Below are 21,284 nucleotides of genomic sequence, written 5' to 3' on the forward strand. Positions count from 1 at the left end.
AAGAAAGAAAGAAAGAAAGAAAGAAAGAAAGAAAGAAAGAAAGAAAGAAAAAGAAAGAAAGAAAGGAAGGAAGGAAGGAAGAAAGAAAGAAAAGCTGATACCCTCAGAACTTATCCAAATAAAGATCAAACAGAAATTGAGAGAGATAAGGAAACTTTGGAGATAGAATCTCTCTGGAGGGCATCTGCTTACGTTTGCTGGAGTCCTGGGTTTGCAGACTGAATTGACTACCACACTGGGTTTACACTAGAAATGCAAATTTGATTCTACATTTATTTATTTATTTTTAAGATTTTTATTTATTTGACAGAGAGAGACACAGCGAGAGAGGGAACACAAGCAGGGGGAGTGGGAGAGGGAGAAGCAGACTCCTGCTAGCAGGGAGCCTGATGCAGGGCTCAATCCCAGGACCCTGAGATCATGACCTGAGCCAAAATCAAGACTTAGACGCTTAACGACTGAGCCACCCAGGCGCCCCTTGATTCTACATTTAAAAATTCTGTTAATGCAACTTACCTTATTAAGGATCAAAAGATAAAAATCTAAGATCTCAAGAAATACAGAAAGAACATTCCAGAAAATTCAGTATCTATTCATGATAAAAATTATTAAAATTAAAGCTTAATCTACTATTTCCATTTTCCCACTTTTCTTGCCTTCAGTTTTACTGCTTGAGTTGTTTCTTTTTTCCATTGCAATTCATTTCCTTGATGGTTTGAAATATTTACTCTTTATTCCTTTCATTTTTGTGATTAATTAGAAAATTTTAAATGCATAATCAATAGTAGATAACAATGAAGTTAATAACTTCACCCTTCCACAAAATAATACAAAACCTTATAAAACTTTGTCTCTGATATTTTTAAAAGCTTCTAAAATACAGACTTTATATTTAATAATTAAAATTTAAAACATGTCTTTGAAATCCAAGAATATGAGGAGTATTGCTTTTTAACGTCGTTTTCAAAAATCAAACTAGTGTAGGAAGACTCTCTCAAGGTCTCCTCCATGCATGCATAGCTCCTCAGCAAGCTGGAGATATGTGGAGAGCTATCTCAGACCTTCCACGGCTCTCTAATTGCTAGGATTTTTCTGTGAAATGCTGCTCATCTACCAGTTACCTAAACTTGGACTGCAGCCTCAGGCTTGCAAAGCTGTGAGTTTCCCCCCATTTTTTCTCAACTAAACCCATGCTTTACATTGTAGAAACCAGGGTCTTTAGCCCTCTGCTCCTATTCCAAATTGAACCTACCACCTCTAGCAGGAAAACTGGTTTCTGCTGCCATTCTCAGGTCAGGGTTGGCAGGGAGGTTGGGAGTAGCTCTGGGCAAAAAGTTCAGATTCCTGGGACACCTGGGTGGTTCAGTTGGTTGAGTGGCTGACTCTTGGTTTCTGCTCAGATCATGATCTCAGGGCCCTGGGATTGAGCCCCACGTCAGGCTCCGTGCTCAGTTCAGTGGGGAGTCTGCTTGAGGAGTCTCTATCTCCCTCTCCTCAGCCCTCTCTCTGCTTGTACACTCTCTCTCTCTTTCTTTAAAATACATACATCTTAAAAAAAAAAACGGATCACAGATTCCTTCTGTTCTTACCTTTTGCTCATGTGCATCAGAAGACATGAACAAAACATTCAGTCTAGCACTATTCTTGAGAGCAAAAAAACTGAAAACAACAGCAAGATGGATTCACAATCTGTGGTATAGTCATATTATGGAAAAGCACACAACTGTTAAGATAAATGAACTTTAGGGGCACCCGGGTGGCTCAGTCATTAAGTGTCTGCTTTCAGCTCAGGTCATGATCCCTGAGTCCTGGGATCGAGCCCCGCATCGGGCTCCCTGCTCGGCGGGAGGCCTGCTTCTCCCTCTCCCACTCCCCCTGCTTGTGTTCCCTCTCTCGCTGTCTCTCTCTCTGTCAAATAAATAAATAAAATCTTTAAAAAAAAAAAAAGATAAATGAACTTTAAGTGTGAGTCCCAACAGGGATGGAAAGCACAAATACTATTGAGCGAAATACACAAGCAGCTTCAGTATAGCAAGATGCCATTTATAGAGAAATTTTTAAAACCTATAAACTAACCAAAAGATTTTAGAAGACACTTAGCTTCATACCTAGAACTGTTAAAGAAGCATGTCTCTTTAGAGCTAGCCCCCAAATGACAAACATAAGTATTGGTTCTCCCCTGAGGCAAAAGAGTTACTTTGGTAAGCCACTTGATGGTTTGGTTTGTGTTTAGACACAAAAATTACAAATTGAACCAGATCCACCAAGTCCACCTTGATCAGAACAAAACCACAAATCAATCCCAGATCTATTTTCTTTCCCATCTTCTCAAAGAGGATGTGTATTTGAGAAAAAAACAAGTTATGTCCCAAAATGGAATCAGGGTGTTGGGGGTGGGGGGGTGTCAGACTGAAATGGAAAGCAGTATGTTTCTTATTGTACTGGGTAACTTTCTGATTTATTTGATGTTGATTCAAACCCCAAAATACTAGGGTTCAAAGGCAAGTAACAAGTGAGGAAAGGAGGCAGCGTGGGAACCAAGGCGCCATAAGATTTGCCCATTGCGCACCAGTAACAGCTGTTTAGAACCAGAAGGAAACCTAGTGCTAGCTGAAGGCAAGCTTGACATTAAAATATGCATTAAAATTGTCAAACACACAAGTGTTTTCTAGTCTCTTTTGGGAGCTTATTTCCTACATAAATGCTCTGGAGTGTTCAGTATGATATCATTCATTTGAAATTTTTAAGACCCGCTTTTTCTTTAGTAGCTCGTAAGATCCACCAAAATGGAAAACAAATTAAGATTTTGGTTAGAATTACTTTGATATCAATTTGGAGAGAATTATCTTTATGATGGCGAGTCTTCCTATTCATATATATCTTATATGTCTTCTTCCATGTTTCTCAGAAAGTTTACTTTTACTTCATAGTAATAATAATGGTGATGGAAATATACTTGTTAGATGCCTGGCATCACATTAAGCATATTATATACCATGTAATCACTGTTTATCCTTAATAATAATTTATTTCAAAATGTTGAATATATCTTGTTGGATTTTCCATCAGTATTTTATATTTTTTGTTATTTTTGCAAATGGCTGTTTCTCGCTGGTGTATAGAAGTACAATTTGCTTTTGAATACTGATCTTCTGCAAATAATGACAGTTTTTTTTATTTCCCAAATGTACACCTTTAATGATTGTTTTTCTTGAATCAACTCCATTAGCAAGTTTATCCAGAATCATCTGAAATGGAAGCGATGATAGCATTTGGCTTGTCTCTAAATTTAGAAGGAAGGTGTTTCATGTTTCATCATTAAATGTGGTATTTCCTAATTTTGTTTGATCTGCTCTTTATGAGGTTACGTTTCCATCAATAATTTGTTAAGAAAATGTATTTTTTTATTTTTTTAATTTAAATACAAGTTAGTTAACATATAATGTAGTATTGGTTTCAGAGAAAATGCATTTTACATGGAACATTTAGTTTTATCAACTGTCTTTTCTGTGGCTTTTAAAATAGTTCAATAATTTTTTTTGATTGGTTCATATAATGATTTATATTAATAGGTTTTCTAATGTTGAACCACCTTATATTCCTTGATTAGGCCCAACTAATTGTGATGTATTAACTTTTTAAAATTTATGTATTACTTTTGCTGATTTAAAAAAAAAATCTATATTTATGATGAGATTAGCCTGCAATTTTCCTTTCTCATACTTGTAGTTCTGGTATTAAGGATACACTAGCCTCAGAAAATGAGTTGGAGTTTTTAAATTCTTTTTTTTTTTTTAAGATTTTTAAATTTATTTATTCATTTGAGAGAGACAGAGAGACAGAGAGAGCACAAGCAGAGGGAGCAGCAGAGGGAGAAAGAGAAGCAGACTCCTTGCTGAGCAGGAAGCCTGATCTGGGGTTCATTCCCAGGACCCTGGGATCATGACCTGAGCCAAAGGCAGATGCTTAACCGACTGAGCCACCCAGGCGTCCGGAGTTTTTAAATTCTTGAGAGTTTGTGAGCCTTAAATTGGCATTGAATGTTTGGCAGAATTTACTTTCAAAAACCATGCAAGCCTACTGTTTTCTTTGTGGGATAATTTTCATCTGCTGATTCAATTTTCTTAATAGTTATAGAGGACTAATTAAGTTGTTTACTTTTTAGTTTTTTTAAAAAATATATTGTGAAATATACCACAAAAGAACATATAAAAACATACATGTACTATTTGTAAATATTTGTACTATATGTAAATAACACAGCCTACAAACAATAGCATGCTGACAAGTTTAACAACCGGCTCAAAAAAAGTGTATACACACACATATATACAGGTTTATCGTGACTGTTACTGATAGAAAGGATGTGTAGCACATAATTTAAAAGTAACAATAAAATATACAGTAGCCTTTGTTGTGAATTCTGTGTAGGTAATTGGTTCTCACAGAATACTTTCACTGATTTTTGCCAAACTCTGTGTCTTTGGGCCACTTATGGTTGCAACTGACAAATGTAAGTTGTTCACATATGATCGATATTTTCATTTATATCAAGGAGTAAGATGAAATATAAAAAACATATGTCAGAACTTAGAAAACATAGAAGGCGTATGTCGCCCTCACTTGTTCATTGAAAATGCAAATGACTTCTTGGTCATTTGATTGGATAATGGTTTTTGAATACTGGAAAAAAAATTTCTTCAAATTTCTGTGCTATTTACAATGTAGCCGTTATAGACATGAAACACTTTTAAATTTAATCTCTATTTTTTAAATCATTATCTCCACCACTGTAGACAACAGTGAAACAAGAAATGAAGCCCTGATTCACAAAGTTTGATGCATCCATGGTGCAAATATTCCCACCATGGCCAGTTTCAAGCTATCAGTATGAAGTCTCTGACCATGGGAGCTGGGAAAAGATGTGCACATAAGATATTTGCATCATACAGATTTGGTGGATATAATTAACCGCAAGATCTAGATAATGAAAAAATGGGTCAAAATAATTACGAAAAGATTTTTAGATATTTATCACCTTTGTTTTAAATACAATATATTTAATTGTAAGTTTCTATAATTTTATTTTTAAGAATGACTAGATTTAACAATTTCATGATAATTATTTCTCTTTCTTTTTTGTTTCTTAGCTGTTACTCCTCTTTGTGTAACTGTAAACAATACATAGTTTAGTTTTGCATGTTTTGGTGTAAATGATATCATGCGGGATACATTCTTTAAGGAATATCTTTCTACTCAGTGCCATGTTTTCTGAGCTTTATCCATGATGAGGCAAGTCGCTATTATCTGTCTCATCAGGGAATTTTTGGATCTTGATAGAAAACAGATTTTTTAAAAAAAATTTAAAAAGAATATTAAGTAGTTAGGTTTTTTAAATAATATATTTATAATATATCCATTTCTTAGCCCATAAATCAGGTGCACAAATAATATAACTTCTGTTATTTCTCTGTGACAAAACATAGTGTCTAGCTGAAGGCCCCATGCTACATGCTTGAAGCAAACAGAAGCTTGTCATTCAAGTGTTTTAACTGAAGCAGAGTAAGCCTATTCCACTTAGGGTTCTTAACCTCCTTTTCTTCTTCTTTTTTAGATGCCATCGAAGTTCCTAATGTGATGTTAACCTTGGGATAACCACCTTGCTTGACTTCTGTTCTTTCCCTTTCATCTCTTTAGACATACCCCGCCACATCTGCTTCTCGCTATTACCACCTCCTGCCTCTGACACTTGACCCCCTGTTTCAACCACTGTAGGCCACCAAACCTTCACCATCCCCCTTTTGCTTGATCTCTCATTCTCCTTTTCTCCTAATGCTTCTGAGACCTGATCGTTAAGCATCACACCCAAACCAGCTACACAGCAGGACTTTCCCTCCCACATGCCTACATCACTCTGTGGTATATCTCTGTGCTTTTATCCCATAGATCTCTATTAGGGTTCTGGACCCATTGTTTTTTTCTTATTTGCCAGCAATCCCTATCAGTCCCTAACAGTGCTCCTAACAATTCTACATCTGCTGCTTAGAGACAATAAAAATAGATTGTTTTTCAACAACAACAACTTGTCCATATTACTTTGTATTGAATTACTTTAAAAGGTTATGTTTTTTCAATATTTATTCGTAAAATGTTTGTTATTCCTTCCCGTTATCTTTTTAATGAATCAAAACTCATCATGTAGACAAAATTATAACTTTTAAACTCTCAGGACTAAATCCTAAGCATCTTTTTGAGAAAATAGATGCATAATGTTTAGATTTCAGAAGGGACAATTAATCAAATGGAGGGAAGCAAAGTCTTTCAGATAAAAAACTAGAGCTCACTCTGGGGGCATCTGGGTGGCTCAGTCAGTTAAGCGGCTGACTTAAGCTCAGGTCATGATCCCGGGGTCCTGGGATGAGCCCTGCTTCAGCTCCATGTGCTGTGGGGAGTCTGCTTGTCCCTCTCCCTCTCCCTCTGCCCCTTACACTGCTCATGCTCTCTCTCTCTCTCCCAAATAAAGAAAATCTTACAAAGAAAAAACAAAACAACTAGAGCTCGCTCTCATTTTCTCTCTAATCATGGTTCAAAAACACAACAGCTTAAATGAGATCTTACTAGTAATTTTTAAATTGTATATTTCAAATTATTAGTAAATTAAATTATATATTATGCATTTAGTTTATTCTTATTTCCAATTTAATCTCTTTAGCTGACATTCTATGTTATATTATCAGTACAGTAGAGCAGAAGTATAACAGATATAATGGAACAGAATTATGAAGTTTTAAGAGGTGGTATTCACCAAAGTCACTTACCCCCAGGAGAGCTTGCATACAGTTGGAACAGTGAATATGTGCTTATTCATTCACTCGTTCATTTATTATAAAGGCAGAACTCAATAGTTTTCAACCCTGGCAGCCTATTAGCATCCTCTGGGCTATCTTATTTTTTAAAAGTTCAATATGGCTTATCTCTAGTTTACAGAAGTAGGTCAAAATAGAACACTTTTGTGCATTTAAATGAATGCAGAGGACATGGAGGGGGGAGAGCAGGAAATTAATCAGTTTATGGTCAAGACAAGCCAAGTACAGATTAGAATCAGAGCCAGCTTCACCCTGGCAAGCTGTACTCAGGAAACAACAGCATGTACCTTGGTAATGCTATCCCTTAAAATATCTGTGTCTTAGGTCACATATCTCCTCTGGAACATTTGCCTTCTGCCCCTCTGCTTTCATCCTTGTTCTTTCTTCCTCATGGAATTCACTTCTTGGGCCCCCTCCTCCACTTTGCTGCTTAAAATCCCACCTATCTTCCAAAACTCTGCTAAACTGCCTTTTCCAAGAAGCCTGTCCCTTAGTTATGTAAGCATAGCTGTCTTATTCAGACTCCAGTTGGGGTATTTATCACATTCTGACTTGCATTCTCAAAATGGGAAGAGAAAAGTGCATTCAAAAGGGGCCTACCAAAAGCAGTGTTTGGAATACGAGTGGGAATGGAGAGGACTTTCAGGATATGTTTCCAATTGCACATGTCTCCTGGAGATTCCAACATTCCCCTTTGGAGGTGTGCACCATCTCTCCACCTAGCGAGAGCCACTGTATATTATGAGATATTGTGATTTGAGTGTGTCGCAGATATTAAAGCTGTGGAGCCTGACAAAAAGTTGAGAACTACTAACGAGGTCACTACAAAAATATTTACAGAGGCCTACTATGTGCAAAACAAAAGCCGATAGGATTTTTGAAGAAGAGAACTAATGGAATATTCCACTTTAGATCTCCAGTGGTTCCTGCTCAAGGCCAGATAAGAACTTGGTCAGTATCGGGTAGAGGAGAATTGACTCCATTTTATGAAGGTCTGAATTTAGTGGTGAGACCCTATAAATGAAATATTACCCACTATGTTGTACCATATATTTTTTGTTAGCTAAAAGATCTAAAAAGAGTGGCACCTGGGTGGCTCAATTGTTAAGCGTCTGCCTTCGGCTCAGGTCATGATCCCAGGGTCCTGGGATCGAGCCCCGCTTCGGGCTCCCTGCTCCATGGGAAGCCTGCTTCTCCCTCTCCCAGTCCCCCTGCTTCTGTTCCCTCTCTCGCTGTGTCTCTCTCTGTCAAATAAATAAATAAAATCTTAAAAAAAAAAAAAAGATCTAAAAAGAGAAAATAAAAAGCTGATAAATGGAAAAAGGGAAAACTAAATTGGGGGATGGTCCCCAAAAGCCTCTTCTCTTGCACAGTATCTATACTTGCTCTGTTTTCAGACACCCAAAACCTACTCACTTGCTCTAATTTTACTTAGATGAGCAATATGAACAATCACTGCAAGAGTTCACAGGAGTTTTGTAGCCTCTGAAAACTCTGGGATGAACAATGTGACAGTGGAAATCTGGGGGGTAGGGAAAATAATGGTGGGGACGAAAGTAGTGGATTGGATGTTGCACTGTTGAGCAGAGGTGATGGGGGCAGAATAAGATCAAAGCCATGGGCAGGAAGTAGGGACCAGCTCTCTGAGACTGTTCTCTCCTTCTGGTGCTACTCTTTTCTGGCAATTGTTACCAGAATTTCTAACTAGAACTTCGGGGTGTCACACTGCTAAAACACTGGCCTAGGTTCAAGACTTTGTCATAGTCCCCCAATAATTCCAAGTTCCAAGGACATTGGAAGCTTTGTCGTCTTAACAATATACCTCCGAGCAAAATGTAAACCTGTTTGTCATCACTCACCTCTATTCCTTCTCCAAAACCTTTTAGTCTCATATTCCTCTTGATTCACAATCTCAACTCCTCTCTTTCCCCTCTTGGCCACTAAAATCCCCTCCGTTGTACAGAACAATTTAGCTCTGGCCTCAAATCTAACCCATTTAACAAAACAAAAGCCTGATTAATGGTCTAAAATGACATCTCTAGTTCTTCACGCATGCCTAGGCATGTCTGGAATGATCATGATTTGGTTAGTTATTTTCAACTTCGTTAGAATCCCTATAAAAAGCTTTATCTCCTATCATCATCAGGACATTTTTAAAAAACTTAATCACTGTACCTATGACCTATCTTTGTAATCAGAAAATCATCATAAGAGTTACTAAGTTAGATATTTTCTTATTTTTTCACATTTTATAATTTATTTGAAATGTACTGAATATGTAATAATATTTTAGTCAAACAGAATTATTTAAAATCATATCTTGCTAGAAAATTCATAGATTTTTTCAACAGGAAAAAGAAAATTTTTAAAAATAGGTTTTGTATCATTGCTTGAAAAATTAAAACACAAAACTAAAAGATTTTCCCACCAGAAATAAAGGAGATAATTAAAACTGATGGGAAAGTATTAAAATATTTTTAAAAGATCAAATTTACTTATGATTAACATGACATTTTAATAGACTGTGATAGGTTCACTAATTAAACCTTATGTATTGTTATTTGTATTTGAAATATCTTAAAATGCAGTATTGTGTATTACAGTATGTATGAAAGTGGATGTTTGTAATCTTGTTGGTCTTAATGCTAAATAGAATGCAGAATCCTTTTCTACTAAGTACACATTTACTTGTCAGGCTATACCGAGTTCTGTCATGGTCTCTATCCTATTTAATCAGCCAAACAGCCCTATGATTTAGGTACTATCACCATTTTACCAACGTGAAAACTGAGGTCTGCGGAGGCGAGTTAGTTACCCAAATCACAGGTTTGCACACATATTACAAATGAATCTTGCTCATTCCTTTTCACAGTTTAATATAGTACACAAAAAACAGCATCATGGTAGTAGTAAATCCAGAAAGAGAAAACAACTTCTTCTGAAAACTTACCTCAGAGAGCAGCATAATTGCTTCATCAAATCTACTTCTGTTTAGTCTCAACACAACTGATCCCATAAGCTTTCAAGTGTGTGTGTTATATCCCATAGATATTATTTTAAAAAGTTGAAAATTATGAATTTGGGAGGGAATTTTACATCATTTATATATCTTCCCATGGATCATTTACACAAACATTTATTACAGCAACCTCACAAGGTCAGAATTACAGTCTGATAAAACTGTAGCTCAGAGAATTTAAGTTGTCGAAATCCATACAAATTAGTCTTTGAAAAGGCTGGGATTTGTGCCTAGTGTGTCTAAATTCAAAGCCAGTAACCTTCTGGATAGTTTCTGGATCATCTTCTAGAAGTTAGTTATGACAGGTTAGTTTATTTACATTTTCTAAATTTTCTTACAGAAGTCTTGCCCAAACTATTCGCTGATGGCGGAACTGTAACAGCAGCAGAATTTAGGGGCATTTTGGAGCACCGGGTGGCTCAGTTGGTTAAGCGTCTGACTCTTGGTTTTGGCTTGGGTGTGATCTCGGGGTCGTGAGATTGAGCCTGTGTAGGGCTCCGTGCTCAGCGCAGAGTCTGCTTGTCCCTCTCCCTACCCCTCTGCTCCTCCCCCTGCTCGCTCGCTCTCTTTCTCTCTCTCTAAATAAATAAAGTCTTAAAAAAAAAGAATTTGGGGGCATTTTAAGTGATACTGTTCGAGTGTGTGAACTCCCCACTTGTATTTACATGGACAATAGAAGTTGGAAAGAAGGCAGAAGGAGCAGGCTTGCATTCCCTAGTGATTATGGGCTGGCTCAGTGATGAAGAAATGGTTTCTCCACGGGTGCCGGGATGAGGACAAGCATAGATCTGTGCTGGTAGCAACACAAGTAGAAAGATGTGCTCCTTACTCAATTTGGAAATAAAGCTGATTTATCTTTTGAGATTGTATCCATAGTTGGATATAGTCAGATATATGAAATTATTCCCAGAAGGTTCCACTGATCCTCTCCATCCAAGGCATGCCTCTTGTTCTTTCTATTTGGTCTAGGGCACTCTAACAGATGGTCCTTATTGAGTATTACAAATCATTTTTTTTTTCTTTCTCAAGCACTATTTCATTGTTACACTTAACAATTTTAACTCATTCTGTCTTTACCATCATTTTAGTTGGATCACTCAGAACTTATGACATATATTGGTTCATACACAGTGTATCCTACATTTATATACAAATGAATAAATATAAGTAATTCCTATGGTAAAATTTTCAGTATCTATGTTTCAGTGTATTTTTTCAGTGTCCAATATTCTTTTCCTTAAAAATGTATTTCTATAACTCTCCTAAAGATTTAGTCAATATAAAGGCTTGTGAATAGTAAAGGGAAGAAACTTAACTTCCAATGATTTAAAAATTGCTCTGAAACCCATATTCAGCCAAAAATGTCCTCCTATACTTTACCATAATGTTTATGAGTTTACCAAATGCTTATGAGTTTAAGAAATTACTTATTTTTTTAAAAGGTTTTATTTATTTATTTGTCAGAGAGAAAGCGCACAAGCAGGGGGAGTGGGAGAGAGAGAAGCAGGCTTCCCGCGGAGCAGGGAGCCCGATGTGGGGCTTGATCCCAGGACCCTGGGAGCATGACCTGAGCCAAAGGCAGACGCTTAACTGACTGAGCCACCCAGGTGTCCCTAAAGAAATTACTTATGGTATTTATATTATATTATAAAAAGTAGGATTATATTGTGCATGACTATAACTTATGAGAGACACGCAAAAGAAAAGTTTAATGATTTTCTTGATGCTTTCTCAGTAGATTAAGGAATGATAGAATGTAATCATACCTAAAAGTCAAGTCATAACCTATTTAAGAGCATTGGTCCTCTAACTCTGTATCTCTACAAAGAATTCGATATTTTGTTAGGATTATCAAAATATATTACTAGAAAAAAGGCAAAAGGGCAGGAAGTACGATTATATTTTTATTTTTAAAATAAGTCACAGATTCCATATTATTTCTTTATATAATATGGTCCTACATCCTAATACTTGTATACTATTTGCTAGTAGACAATATTAATATCCTGCAAGATAGCCTCTTATTTGATTCTGAGGGTGTCTACTCTATTTGAAATCAACTAGAATTGAGCTCCTGAGAATCCAGGCTTTTTAGGCAACAAATCAAATGGTGAAAAAAATGTTGAATTAGGAAAAAAAAAAACCATCATTTCAAGACCACTATTGATGAATACAAAAATCACAAAAGGTTTTAGGAGCAAAAGTAAAATATATTGAAAATTAAGAAAAAAATCAATTGGGACATCTGGGTGGCTCAGTTGGTTAAGCATCTGCCTGGGATGGGTCCTGGGATCGAGTCCACATTGAGCTCCTTGCTCAGAGGGGAGCCTGCTTCTCCCTTTCCCTCTGCCTGCCGCTCCCCCTGCTTGTGCTCTCTCTCTCTCTGACAAATAAATAAAACCTTTTAAAAAAAAGAAATCAATTATATTTACCCTCATAATTTTTCCACCATAATTCCTACAAACATGGATAATTACAAATGCCAAGTATAATTTAGTTTTTCACAACTTTTTAATAATATTGTCTCAAGGTTTTTTAAATAAGTACCCTTTTTTTCAAAAGCAAAAACCAGTTCATACAAGTGTTCAGTTTTCCTGATCAGTAAACCTCCTTAAGTAAAACCTCATGCGTGATGGCAGCTCTAGTTTGACCAAAAAACTTGGAGATTTCAATCTACTTGCTGGAAATCTGCCTGGCCCCATGAGAGAAAAGGAATCCATTTTTGCAGATTGCACAATTGGTATCACTGACCACAAAAGCCACAAATTCCTTAATTGACCTGGTTGAACTGCTATGGCCACGCCGGCATCTTTATGCTTTCAAATATCTAAATGGCATTTTGTAGCATTTCTCTTCACTAGAATGATATGTTGTGTCAATTAATTTTCTTTGAGCATCTAATCACTTATTGTGTCATTTCTGCAATAAAGCTTATATTTTCACTTTGGAGGTCCCTTTTCTAAAACATCAAAAAGGTAATGTGACTTTCATAAACTTTATCTTTTACATCAATTCTACCATTTTTCTGAACAAATTCTGTAATAGTTCTCTGCCACTAAAAAAAAAAAAGATTGATAAAAATTTAAGGGACAGATATCCTTGGAAAGGTATTTCTATTATAGTAGAAGTGAACAGCAGGAGTAAAATGGCTCCATATACTGTTCTTTTGTGGGATTTGAGAATGACTTGTCCAATATATAATTCAGTTTATAAGTTTAGCCAAGTTATTTTCCCCCTGAAAAACCTGTCTTTTTAAGAGCTGCTGTTATATACCTTCTTTACTGTGATTCCCTAACAGTTGACTTAATGGTTAATTGTAGTAGACTAGTAGAAACACCCCAATAATTAATTAGCTGAGACTGGCTTTGTGTCTAATACCAAAGAACATATTTTCACAAAGAAGTTTATTTATTCTTTTTTTTTTTTTTAAAGATTTATTTATTTATTTGAGAGAGCGAGAATGAGAGAGAGTACATGAGAGGGGGGAGGGTCAGAGGGAGAAGCAGGCTCCTCGCTGAGCAGGGAGCCCGATGCGGGACCCGATCCCGGGACTCCAGGATCATGACCTGAGCCGAAGGCAGTTGCTTAACCAACTGAGCCACCCAGGCGCCCAGAAGTTTATTTATTCTTATTCTCTGTCTCTGCCTTAGGAAAAAAAAAAAACCTATCATTTACCGTCAGATTTAATTTCAAAGATAAGGCATAAACTCATACTAAGGAAAGAAAAAAACATAGCAGCTATTAAATAAACTTTACCCAGGAAGGCTGCATAGTGTAGTGTTAGGACCTAGAACTCTGGACCTAGACTATCTGTTCAATCCTGGTCCCATCACTTACTTGCTGTGTAACATTGAGCAAGTTATTTTATCTCTCTGTTTCAGTTTGCTGATTTTTAAAGTGAGGATCGTAAAAATTGTGTCTATCTCAAGAGCTGTTGTGAAGATTAGATGAGTCAATACATGTGAAGTATTTAGAATTTAGTGCTTTCTGCAGTAATTCTTATTCTCTCCTGGGCTCACATATGTGCCTTCAAACTACATGGAGATCTTATAGAAGGCTTCCTTAAGGAAGTATATTAGAGAAGAACACTACTTGATCACAATAATTTTGATATGAGATAAAGCAATGGAATATTTCATGAGAAAATATGCAATGGATCAATTCCATCAATTGAGTGGATGTATTGTAAATTGATCTTGACTCTTCTATCACCTTTCCATTCTTAATTAGTCCATCAAAATTACCTGGAAAGTATCTCTTCAAAGTATCTCTCAAGTTCATCCAGTTTTCTGCAGGAGTGAGTGAAGGAATGGAAGTGGCTTATTCCGAATGACGGATATAGCTGCCCAATTTGTAGAGCTGAAAATGAACAACCTTTATCTAAATGATTTCTGTCAAGGATTCTGCCACTTAAGATACTTGCCTTTATTTTTTCTTGGCATAGAATCCTTTAGGAAAAAAACAACAACAACAAATTTTAAAAAGAGTATTCTGTACACCTAAGTGCTCTCAAAAGGAAAAGATTTTAGGTAATCCAGCAAACTTAGTTTATAGCAATTCACTTACTTTCCAAAAGAATATTTTACCGTCTTAGCTTTTATCCCTTAAAGTATGCCTAAATTTAGACCAAATACAGTCCAAACTCTTTAGTTCTGACTTTACTCCTTCTGGGACTTCTGTTCATACTTTGGCTAATATAATGTTCCCTTGTTAACTATAGGAATGTAGGGAATTCTCAGAAATCATGAAAAAAAGACATAGCTGAAATCTTTGACCTTTCTTTCATATATTTAATTTCTATGAAGAAATTATGAAAAAATGAAGGTAAATAAAAATGATTCAAGGGATGTCTTCAGGTAGGATTTAATACATAAGCCTTCAAGAAGAAATGGTGAAAATCTTCAAGAATCTAATGTCGAAACTTCATTTCCGTAACCTCTTTGAAGCCCAACATAGGCTCATTCTTTAGCAAGATAACTGGTAGTGAGTGATGTTGGAAGTCTTGACTAATTTTGATTTGTATCAGGACACTTTTGTGGAAATAAAGAGGTATTCATGACAAAGACCCATTCAATAATATTAACTCATGGGACTCATTCAGAAGGGTCCTATGTTCCCAAATCACCCTTCCATCTTGGGCTAGGCTTCTTTAAAACATGCTAAGCAAGTCTGCTGATTAAAGAAAATCCAGAGACTGGTAAGAAATAGAAATCTCATCAAATAAGAAGTTCAACAAGAATAAGATAATAGTTTTGATGTTAGTAATGTAGAAATAATAGAGCACCCATGATTTATTTTAAATAAATTCACCTCCATCATGAGAGTAATCCTGTTATATGAGTCTTGATAGATTAAAGATTGCATCACTCCCCACAATCCTGGCTAAATGTTGTAGATCAATAAAGTGCTGTGTGACTAATTGCTTAAAGTGCTTTTATTTTAAAGCATGGATTTACAATTTATAAGCATACTGTAATAGGAACAACTTGCATTACGACCAAGAGAAGCAATTTATTCCACTACAACTTTTAAAAACTCTAAGTAGATGAGACACTCTCCACACATCCCTTCAAATAGCCTCTCCTCACAGCCAGCCTAAGTTAGATGGGAGGATGTACATAGAGGAAAAAAATATCATGGAAGGCATTTTTAAAGAGCACTAACCCTTCTCATCCCAGGTTAAAGGATAGCTGGATATGTGAAACTAGCTTCTATTTTGGCTGATTTTTGAACCTTAGTCAAGATAACTACCAACTAAGCCCTCTGAGATTTGTGACTTAAAGCTAAATAAGATGGAAGAAATAATTATTTGTTTGGGGTTTAGTTTTCCCCAATTCAACCAGTCTACAAATTTGTCAAACAACATTTACATTCTATTATTAGGAACATCTAAAGACTCCTAGAATTTTAGATTCTGCATACCACCAGTATTCACCAAATCTGCTTTCTGTAGCAGGTAACTACTTGCTAACAATTATATATTCAGCTTGATGAAGATTGTAAGTAGTTTTCGTCTCCATGGGGAAAATGAAGAACAAAATCAAAGGGGACATACTCTCCTGACTCTTTCTTCTGTAGATGGAAACTCATACAAAAAAAGTCTTCTCTCCACTGAAGAATTTGATCATAAACACTAAAAATTAGGAAACTTGTGATGTTTGCCGTCTCTAGGTTAGAGACAGTTTATTGCTCTTGTTGTGGATGAATATGCAAGGAAAACAGTGCAATTTGAAATCCCTCATGTCTACAGTGGATGATTGGTTGTGATATTGCAGGGTGGAGAGTCAGAAATCATTGACACAAAAATGGTAACAGGGTTTTTACTAATTCACAGCTTTTGATTTTTTTAAGCATAGATACTCACCCCAGTCACATATTTATGTTGAATTTTAAATTGAACAGTTTACTCCTGGAGTCACAAATCATTATTTCTCCTCCATGGTATTAACAAGAAAACATTTGATTCCTTCTTGTAGCCTTTTGCTTTGAAATCCTCCTGAGTGTAGGATTGTGTGACCCTGGTATCTGAGTCCTTAGCCTGTCTCCTACTGCAGGTTTTACTACACAGAGTGGCAGTAAAAAGAGTTTTATTTCTTAGAAAATGCTTCTCACAGTTCTTACTATCAAACTACTCATTCTTCTCTGAAGAACTGAATTTTGAATCCTAGTAGCTTGTCAGAAAAATGACATGTTTACTCTACTTCTCAACTTGAAACTTTGCAATTGTATCTCTCCAAGCAACAAGGAATGCTTTTACTCTTTCAAATCCAATGGAAACTTGTCCCTTTGGGTCAGGGTGTTAGCACTGTGTGACCAAACTCTTTGGTTTAGTAGTGAAGTACATGGCTCGGGGGTTGAAGGTCCAGCTCTTCTCCTTAGATGATATGTGACCTTGGGCAATAAAAATTGTTGGGGGGGGGAATTAAATGATAAAATATATGAAGCACTTAGCATAGTGTAAATATTCTCTAAATGTTTACTGTTTTTGCTGTTGCTGCTAATATTATTAATAATAATAAAATTTGTCATTCTTATGCATTAATTTATATTCTTTCTTACTCAGATCACTCATTACTGATTTAATAAACCAATATATAACAATATGTTCATGTTAGAATACATATGGACTAATTTTAACAAGGATTGTAAATTGTAATTGCTGTATTATTCCCACTTGATGATTTTGTTTCTCATCCACTTTTGTTAACTGGTGAGTTCTTTATCCTTAGTGTTTTTCCCATTGTAAAAGGTTCTCTCAAAAATTTTAAGAACCAGTGAATTAGTTGTATTCCTCTTTTAGTTCAGCCTATTCTTTTCACTCTGTTCTGTTCTAATCTAGTCCTAAGTAACAGAATATTAAATCAGAAGTTTAAGCCAAGAGTCTAAGATGTCAGAAATAAATCCTGTGAGATAGGAATTTCAAAGAAGATTCAAAGCCAATTATGGGATGCTTATGATCCTTACCCAACTCAAACAAATGAAAGGGGCAAGTTGTTAATGGTTGAAAGGATTTGTGAGAAGATTTTCTTTAAGGAGCTATCTGCTGTTGGGAAAGGTGTAGAAATGCTTCCCTCTTTAGCTCAAATCAAGAGAAGAGAACTGCACCAGGACCCTCAGGGATATTGGGAATGGAGTCTAATTCTTAAGTGAAATGTAAAAGAGTAGCTGGTGACAGATGAGCCATATGAGAGGCGGCTATGTAAGTTTCAGTCTTTCCTCACGTAATTTATGGGAACAACTGCCTCATGAGTGTTTTGTGTGAACCAAATGTGGCCCACCCATATTTGGAAGGATGAAGGGACCTCAGCAGACAGAAGCTAAAGATACAATAATAGAATTCCCGGGGGCTGTGAACACTGTACAGGAACCCGAGTTTCACGTGCACATAGCAAGGTGGTGAGACATCTTTAGCCATGGCCTCTGGCAAGAAGTCCCTGAAGAGCCTGTGAATGTGTTCACAGGAGAAGTAGCTCCAAACACCTGCCAGGTCTAGCGAGTACGAAGCCGTCTTACCACGGTGCTGGTCAGGTAGGAACTTGGCTTCTCCTCTCAGCCCTTTTTCTCCCTTGCTCCGGCTCAGGAGTCAAGGCAGCCCTTTGCGGGAGAGTGAAACAGAAACATCAGCCATCCCCCAGCCATACACCATTTCTGGGCTCTGCCACAAACTCAAAGTTGGAAAGGAATCTTCTATGATCTTTGTTTTAAGATTGATGTGTAATATATGTGACCAGAGTATCTAATATCAGAATTGAGACTTTGGCAACTTAATGGGATCACACAATATTTTTATTGTCTAAAGATGATTGCAAAAGTGATGATACTACCTGAAAATTTCATTCTGGGATAGAAGATAACTTTCCCCTTTGAATGTATTTTAAAGAGAAAGCAGGAAACAAAATAATTTTGCTTTGTACTAACACCCCATAAGATTTATATATTAATTTTATAACCTCAATAAAAAATCTGTTGCAACTGAGACAACAGGCTTACAATATATGTTAAAGAAATTATCTCAAAGATAACTGGTGTAAAGCTAACTGTTAATTTACACACACACACACACACACACACACACATATATATATATATATATTTTGAGCGAGAGAGAGAGGGAGAAAGAGTGCGTGAGCGGAGCAGAGAGGGGCAGAGGGAGAGGGAGAGAGAATCTTAGGCAGACTCCTTGCTGAGTGCAGAAGGCCCCTTGGGGCTGGATCTCACAACCCTGAGATCACGACCTGAGCAGAAACCAAGAGCAAGACACTTTACTGACTGTGCCACCCAGATGCCCTTAATTCTTAGTATATTTTTGATCAAATTTCAAACAGAAAGAGCATGCCATCGTATATGACTAATTCCTGAAATATCAAAGTATTTTGAGTAACTGACTCAAAAATCAATTTCTGCTAATTTTGTTTACTTTCTTTTTCACATAAGACCCTTTTATCTATACACTTTGCTTTATATTTTTATTTTTGATAGATTCTCTGCAACCTCTCTAGAAATGTTGGCACATTTTCCACGTTAATTTTTTTTTCTTCAAGGTTTATATACAAGATGAGTGATTCTTGGATTATAAATTCTATTAGTGTGTTTTGGCAGATTATGTCTTATCTTAAAAATTACTATTCTCTTAATAGTCGTTTGTTTAAATTCATAGCAACTAAGGGGTGTGTGGTAAAAGACACTGATCATTAGAGCATTTGTTTAAAACAATTTGTTTTAAAAAATTCAAGAAAGGGGTGCCTGAGTGACTCAGTCGGGTAAGCATCCACTCTTGATTTTGGCTCAGGTCGTGATCTCAGGGTTGTGAGAATCAAGCCCCACCTCGGGCTTGTGCTAGGCCTGGAGCCTGCTTAAGATTCTCTCTCTCTCCCTCTCCCTCTGGTCCTCCCCCCAAAAATTCAAGAAAAGCATGCATAATTTTTATGTTTGATTTAATGAATGTTTAAACATGTCTCATCTATTTCAGTTCTGTATTACCAGAATAAATTGCAACTTCACAATGTTATACAACCACCAGAAGATGCCTTGTTGTACTCTATAAATCCGTAGTCTGGAAAGAAAGTATTTAGTATCTTTGGAGAAATGTACCACAAAATCCATTGTAAAACTGAATCTTCAACATGTGACTAAATTGCTTTAGATTCCTGACCTTATTAGTTTTTTTCCACAGGCTTATTTTGTTTTTGTTTGCTTGTGTTGTAGGTGAATCTGATCTTCATAAGAACTCAGAAGATGTAGTAAACACTGAAGAAAAACATGCGGATACACATTCATAGGTTTGAAATACCTTAAAGGCTTCTGTCAGTTTAAACATGAGAGGTAATTTTATTTTTTAGACAAGAAACCTAATTTCTGAAATGAATGGTTTGTAGAATATCATTAGAGACAAAGTTATCTCATTTCATTGTCCTCCTGGAATCTTTAAAAAAAATCTCTCCTATTTTCTGAAGCAAAATCTTACATATTTACTTTTTCAAAGAGCTTAATTTGCTCATCAATAAAAAATATACTTGGTGAGACATTTTAGTCCTTTAAAAATAATAATCTGTAGGCTGTGGAGAGGTTTAATCCTGATCTCTCTTTCTACTTCATGTAGCAAATACAAATGTTTACACTGGATGATAATAACAAAGCAAGTACATATTATGAAACAAACATCAATGTTTGCTAAAATCTATAGACATTTGTTTGCATCAGTTGTTCTCTTTTTAAAAATTCAGCTTCTAGGGCTTGCCCTCGATCCACCAAATTATTAACTCTGGGAATGAAGCCTTGGAAATCGGAATTTTTAATAATCCTGTCTGTGGTATCTGTACCCTACAGTTGAGAACCGTTGTCTTGGGCCTACAGGGGAAGGGCAAGCTACTGGAAGGGAAGGATGTATATTTATAGTGGAGATGTCTTAGTGTCTCCTTAAAAAGTAAGAAAGAAAACTCACACGTTATAATGAGTCCTGCTTTTGGGGTGATGGTGGGGACAAGAGAAAATGCTGAGGGGACCATATACAAAGTCTTTTAAATGTTACTGGTAGCTCCTCACATATTGCTTTAGATACAAAAGAGTTAAACTGTGTTTGGCTTTTAAGATGATATATCTCACGGTATTCTTGAGTTGGTTGTAAGACTGTCTTTTATTGATAATAGTAGTTTCATTAATGGCTACTCTCAAGTGTCAGGCCCTGTGGTGAGCATCTTACATGTATTAATCTCACTTAGTCCTCTCAACAATTTCAGAATTGGTGATTGTGATTCCTATTTTACATATGAAGCTTGGGTAGAAATCAAGCCAACAGAGTGGCTGTGCAGCAATTAAAACCCATGTATGTCTATATTTAACAATTTTAATATATTGTCCCATATTAGCTATAGCAATTTCCCTTCATACCCTCCACCCAGACTATAAATTTATTACCTTTGGAACTCATGGCTGTTTCAGAGGAGTTCTTAGGTTCTGATGATATATGATGGACCCTCCAGGTATATATTTTAGGGAAAACTAAATTCAGTGGAGTATTTATAAATGTTTTCAGTACAAAAAGTTTTTGTTTTTTTGTTTTGTTTTGTGGGGTTTTTTTTGTTTTGTTTTGTTTTTTGGTCAAATAAATACCATTAGGACACAGAGTTAATCAAAATTAAGCAAGAGTCTTTCCTACTGGATGTCATCAATCCAGTGTACATTATGTAGCTTCAAAAGAAAAAAGTCTACAAGAAGCATTTCTTATGCATTTGCGATATGGAACTGGAATACTTAGGAACATTTTCCAAAAATTGTGTGCAAGGAACACAGGTCACCAGTACATTGGTAAAAATGACTGTCCAATCTATGAAGATGTCTAAGGCAAAAAACATATATATCTGTAAAATTCTGGCATCTCATCAGTAAAAGGTTTCAGTGGG

General features: G+C 36.1%; 1 protein-coding gene across 6 annotated transcripts in view; it reads left to right on the plus strand.

Annotated features, from left to right (window-relative positions):
- The window catches only part of PDE1A (phosphodiesterase 1A), a 321,855-nt gene that overhangs the window by 296,967 nt on the left and 3,604 nt on the right, over positions 1 to 21,284 (plus strand). For all 6 annotated transcript variants that reach the window (XM_032406893.1, XM_032406903.1, XM_032406875.1 and 3 more), the window contains one exon: positions 19,591 to 19,707. In XM_032406893.1, the coding sequence (XP_032262784.1) occupies positions 19,591 to 19,664 (74 nt within the window). In that variant the 3' untranslated portion in view covers positions 19,665 to 19,707. The remainder of the gene's footprint in view (positions 1 to 19,590; positions 19,708 to 21,284) is intronic.

The sequence above is a fragment of the Phoca vitulina genome, unplaced genomic scaffold (assembly GCF_004348235.1).
Source record: "Phoca vitulina isolate PV1807 unplaced genomic scaffold, GSC_HSeal_1.0 scaffold1, whole genome shotgun sequence".
Taxonomy (NCBI): Eukaryota; Metazoa; Chordata; class Mammalia; order Carnivora; family Phocidae; genus Phoca; species Phoca vitulina.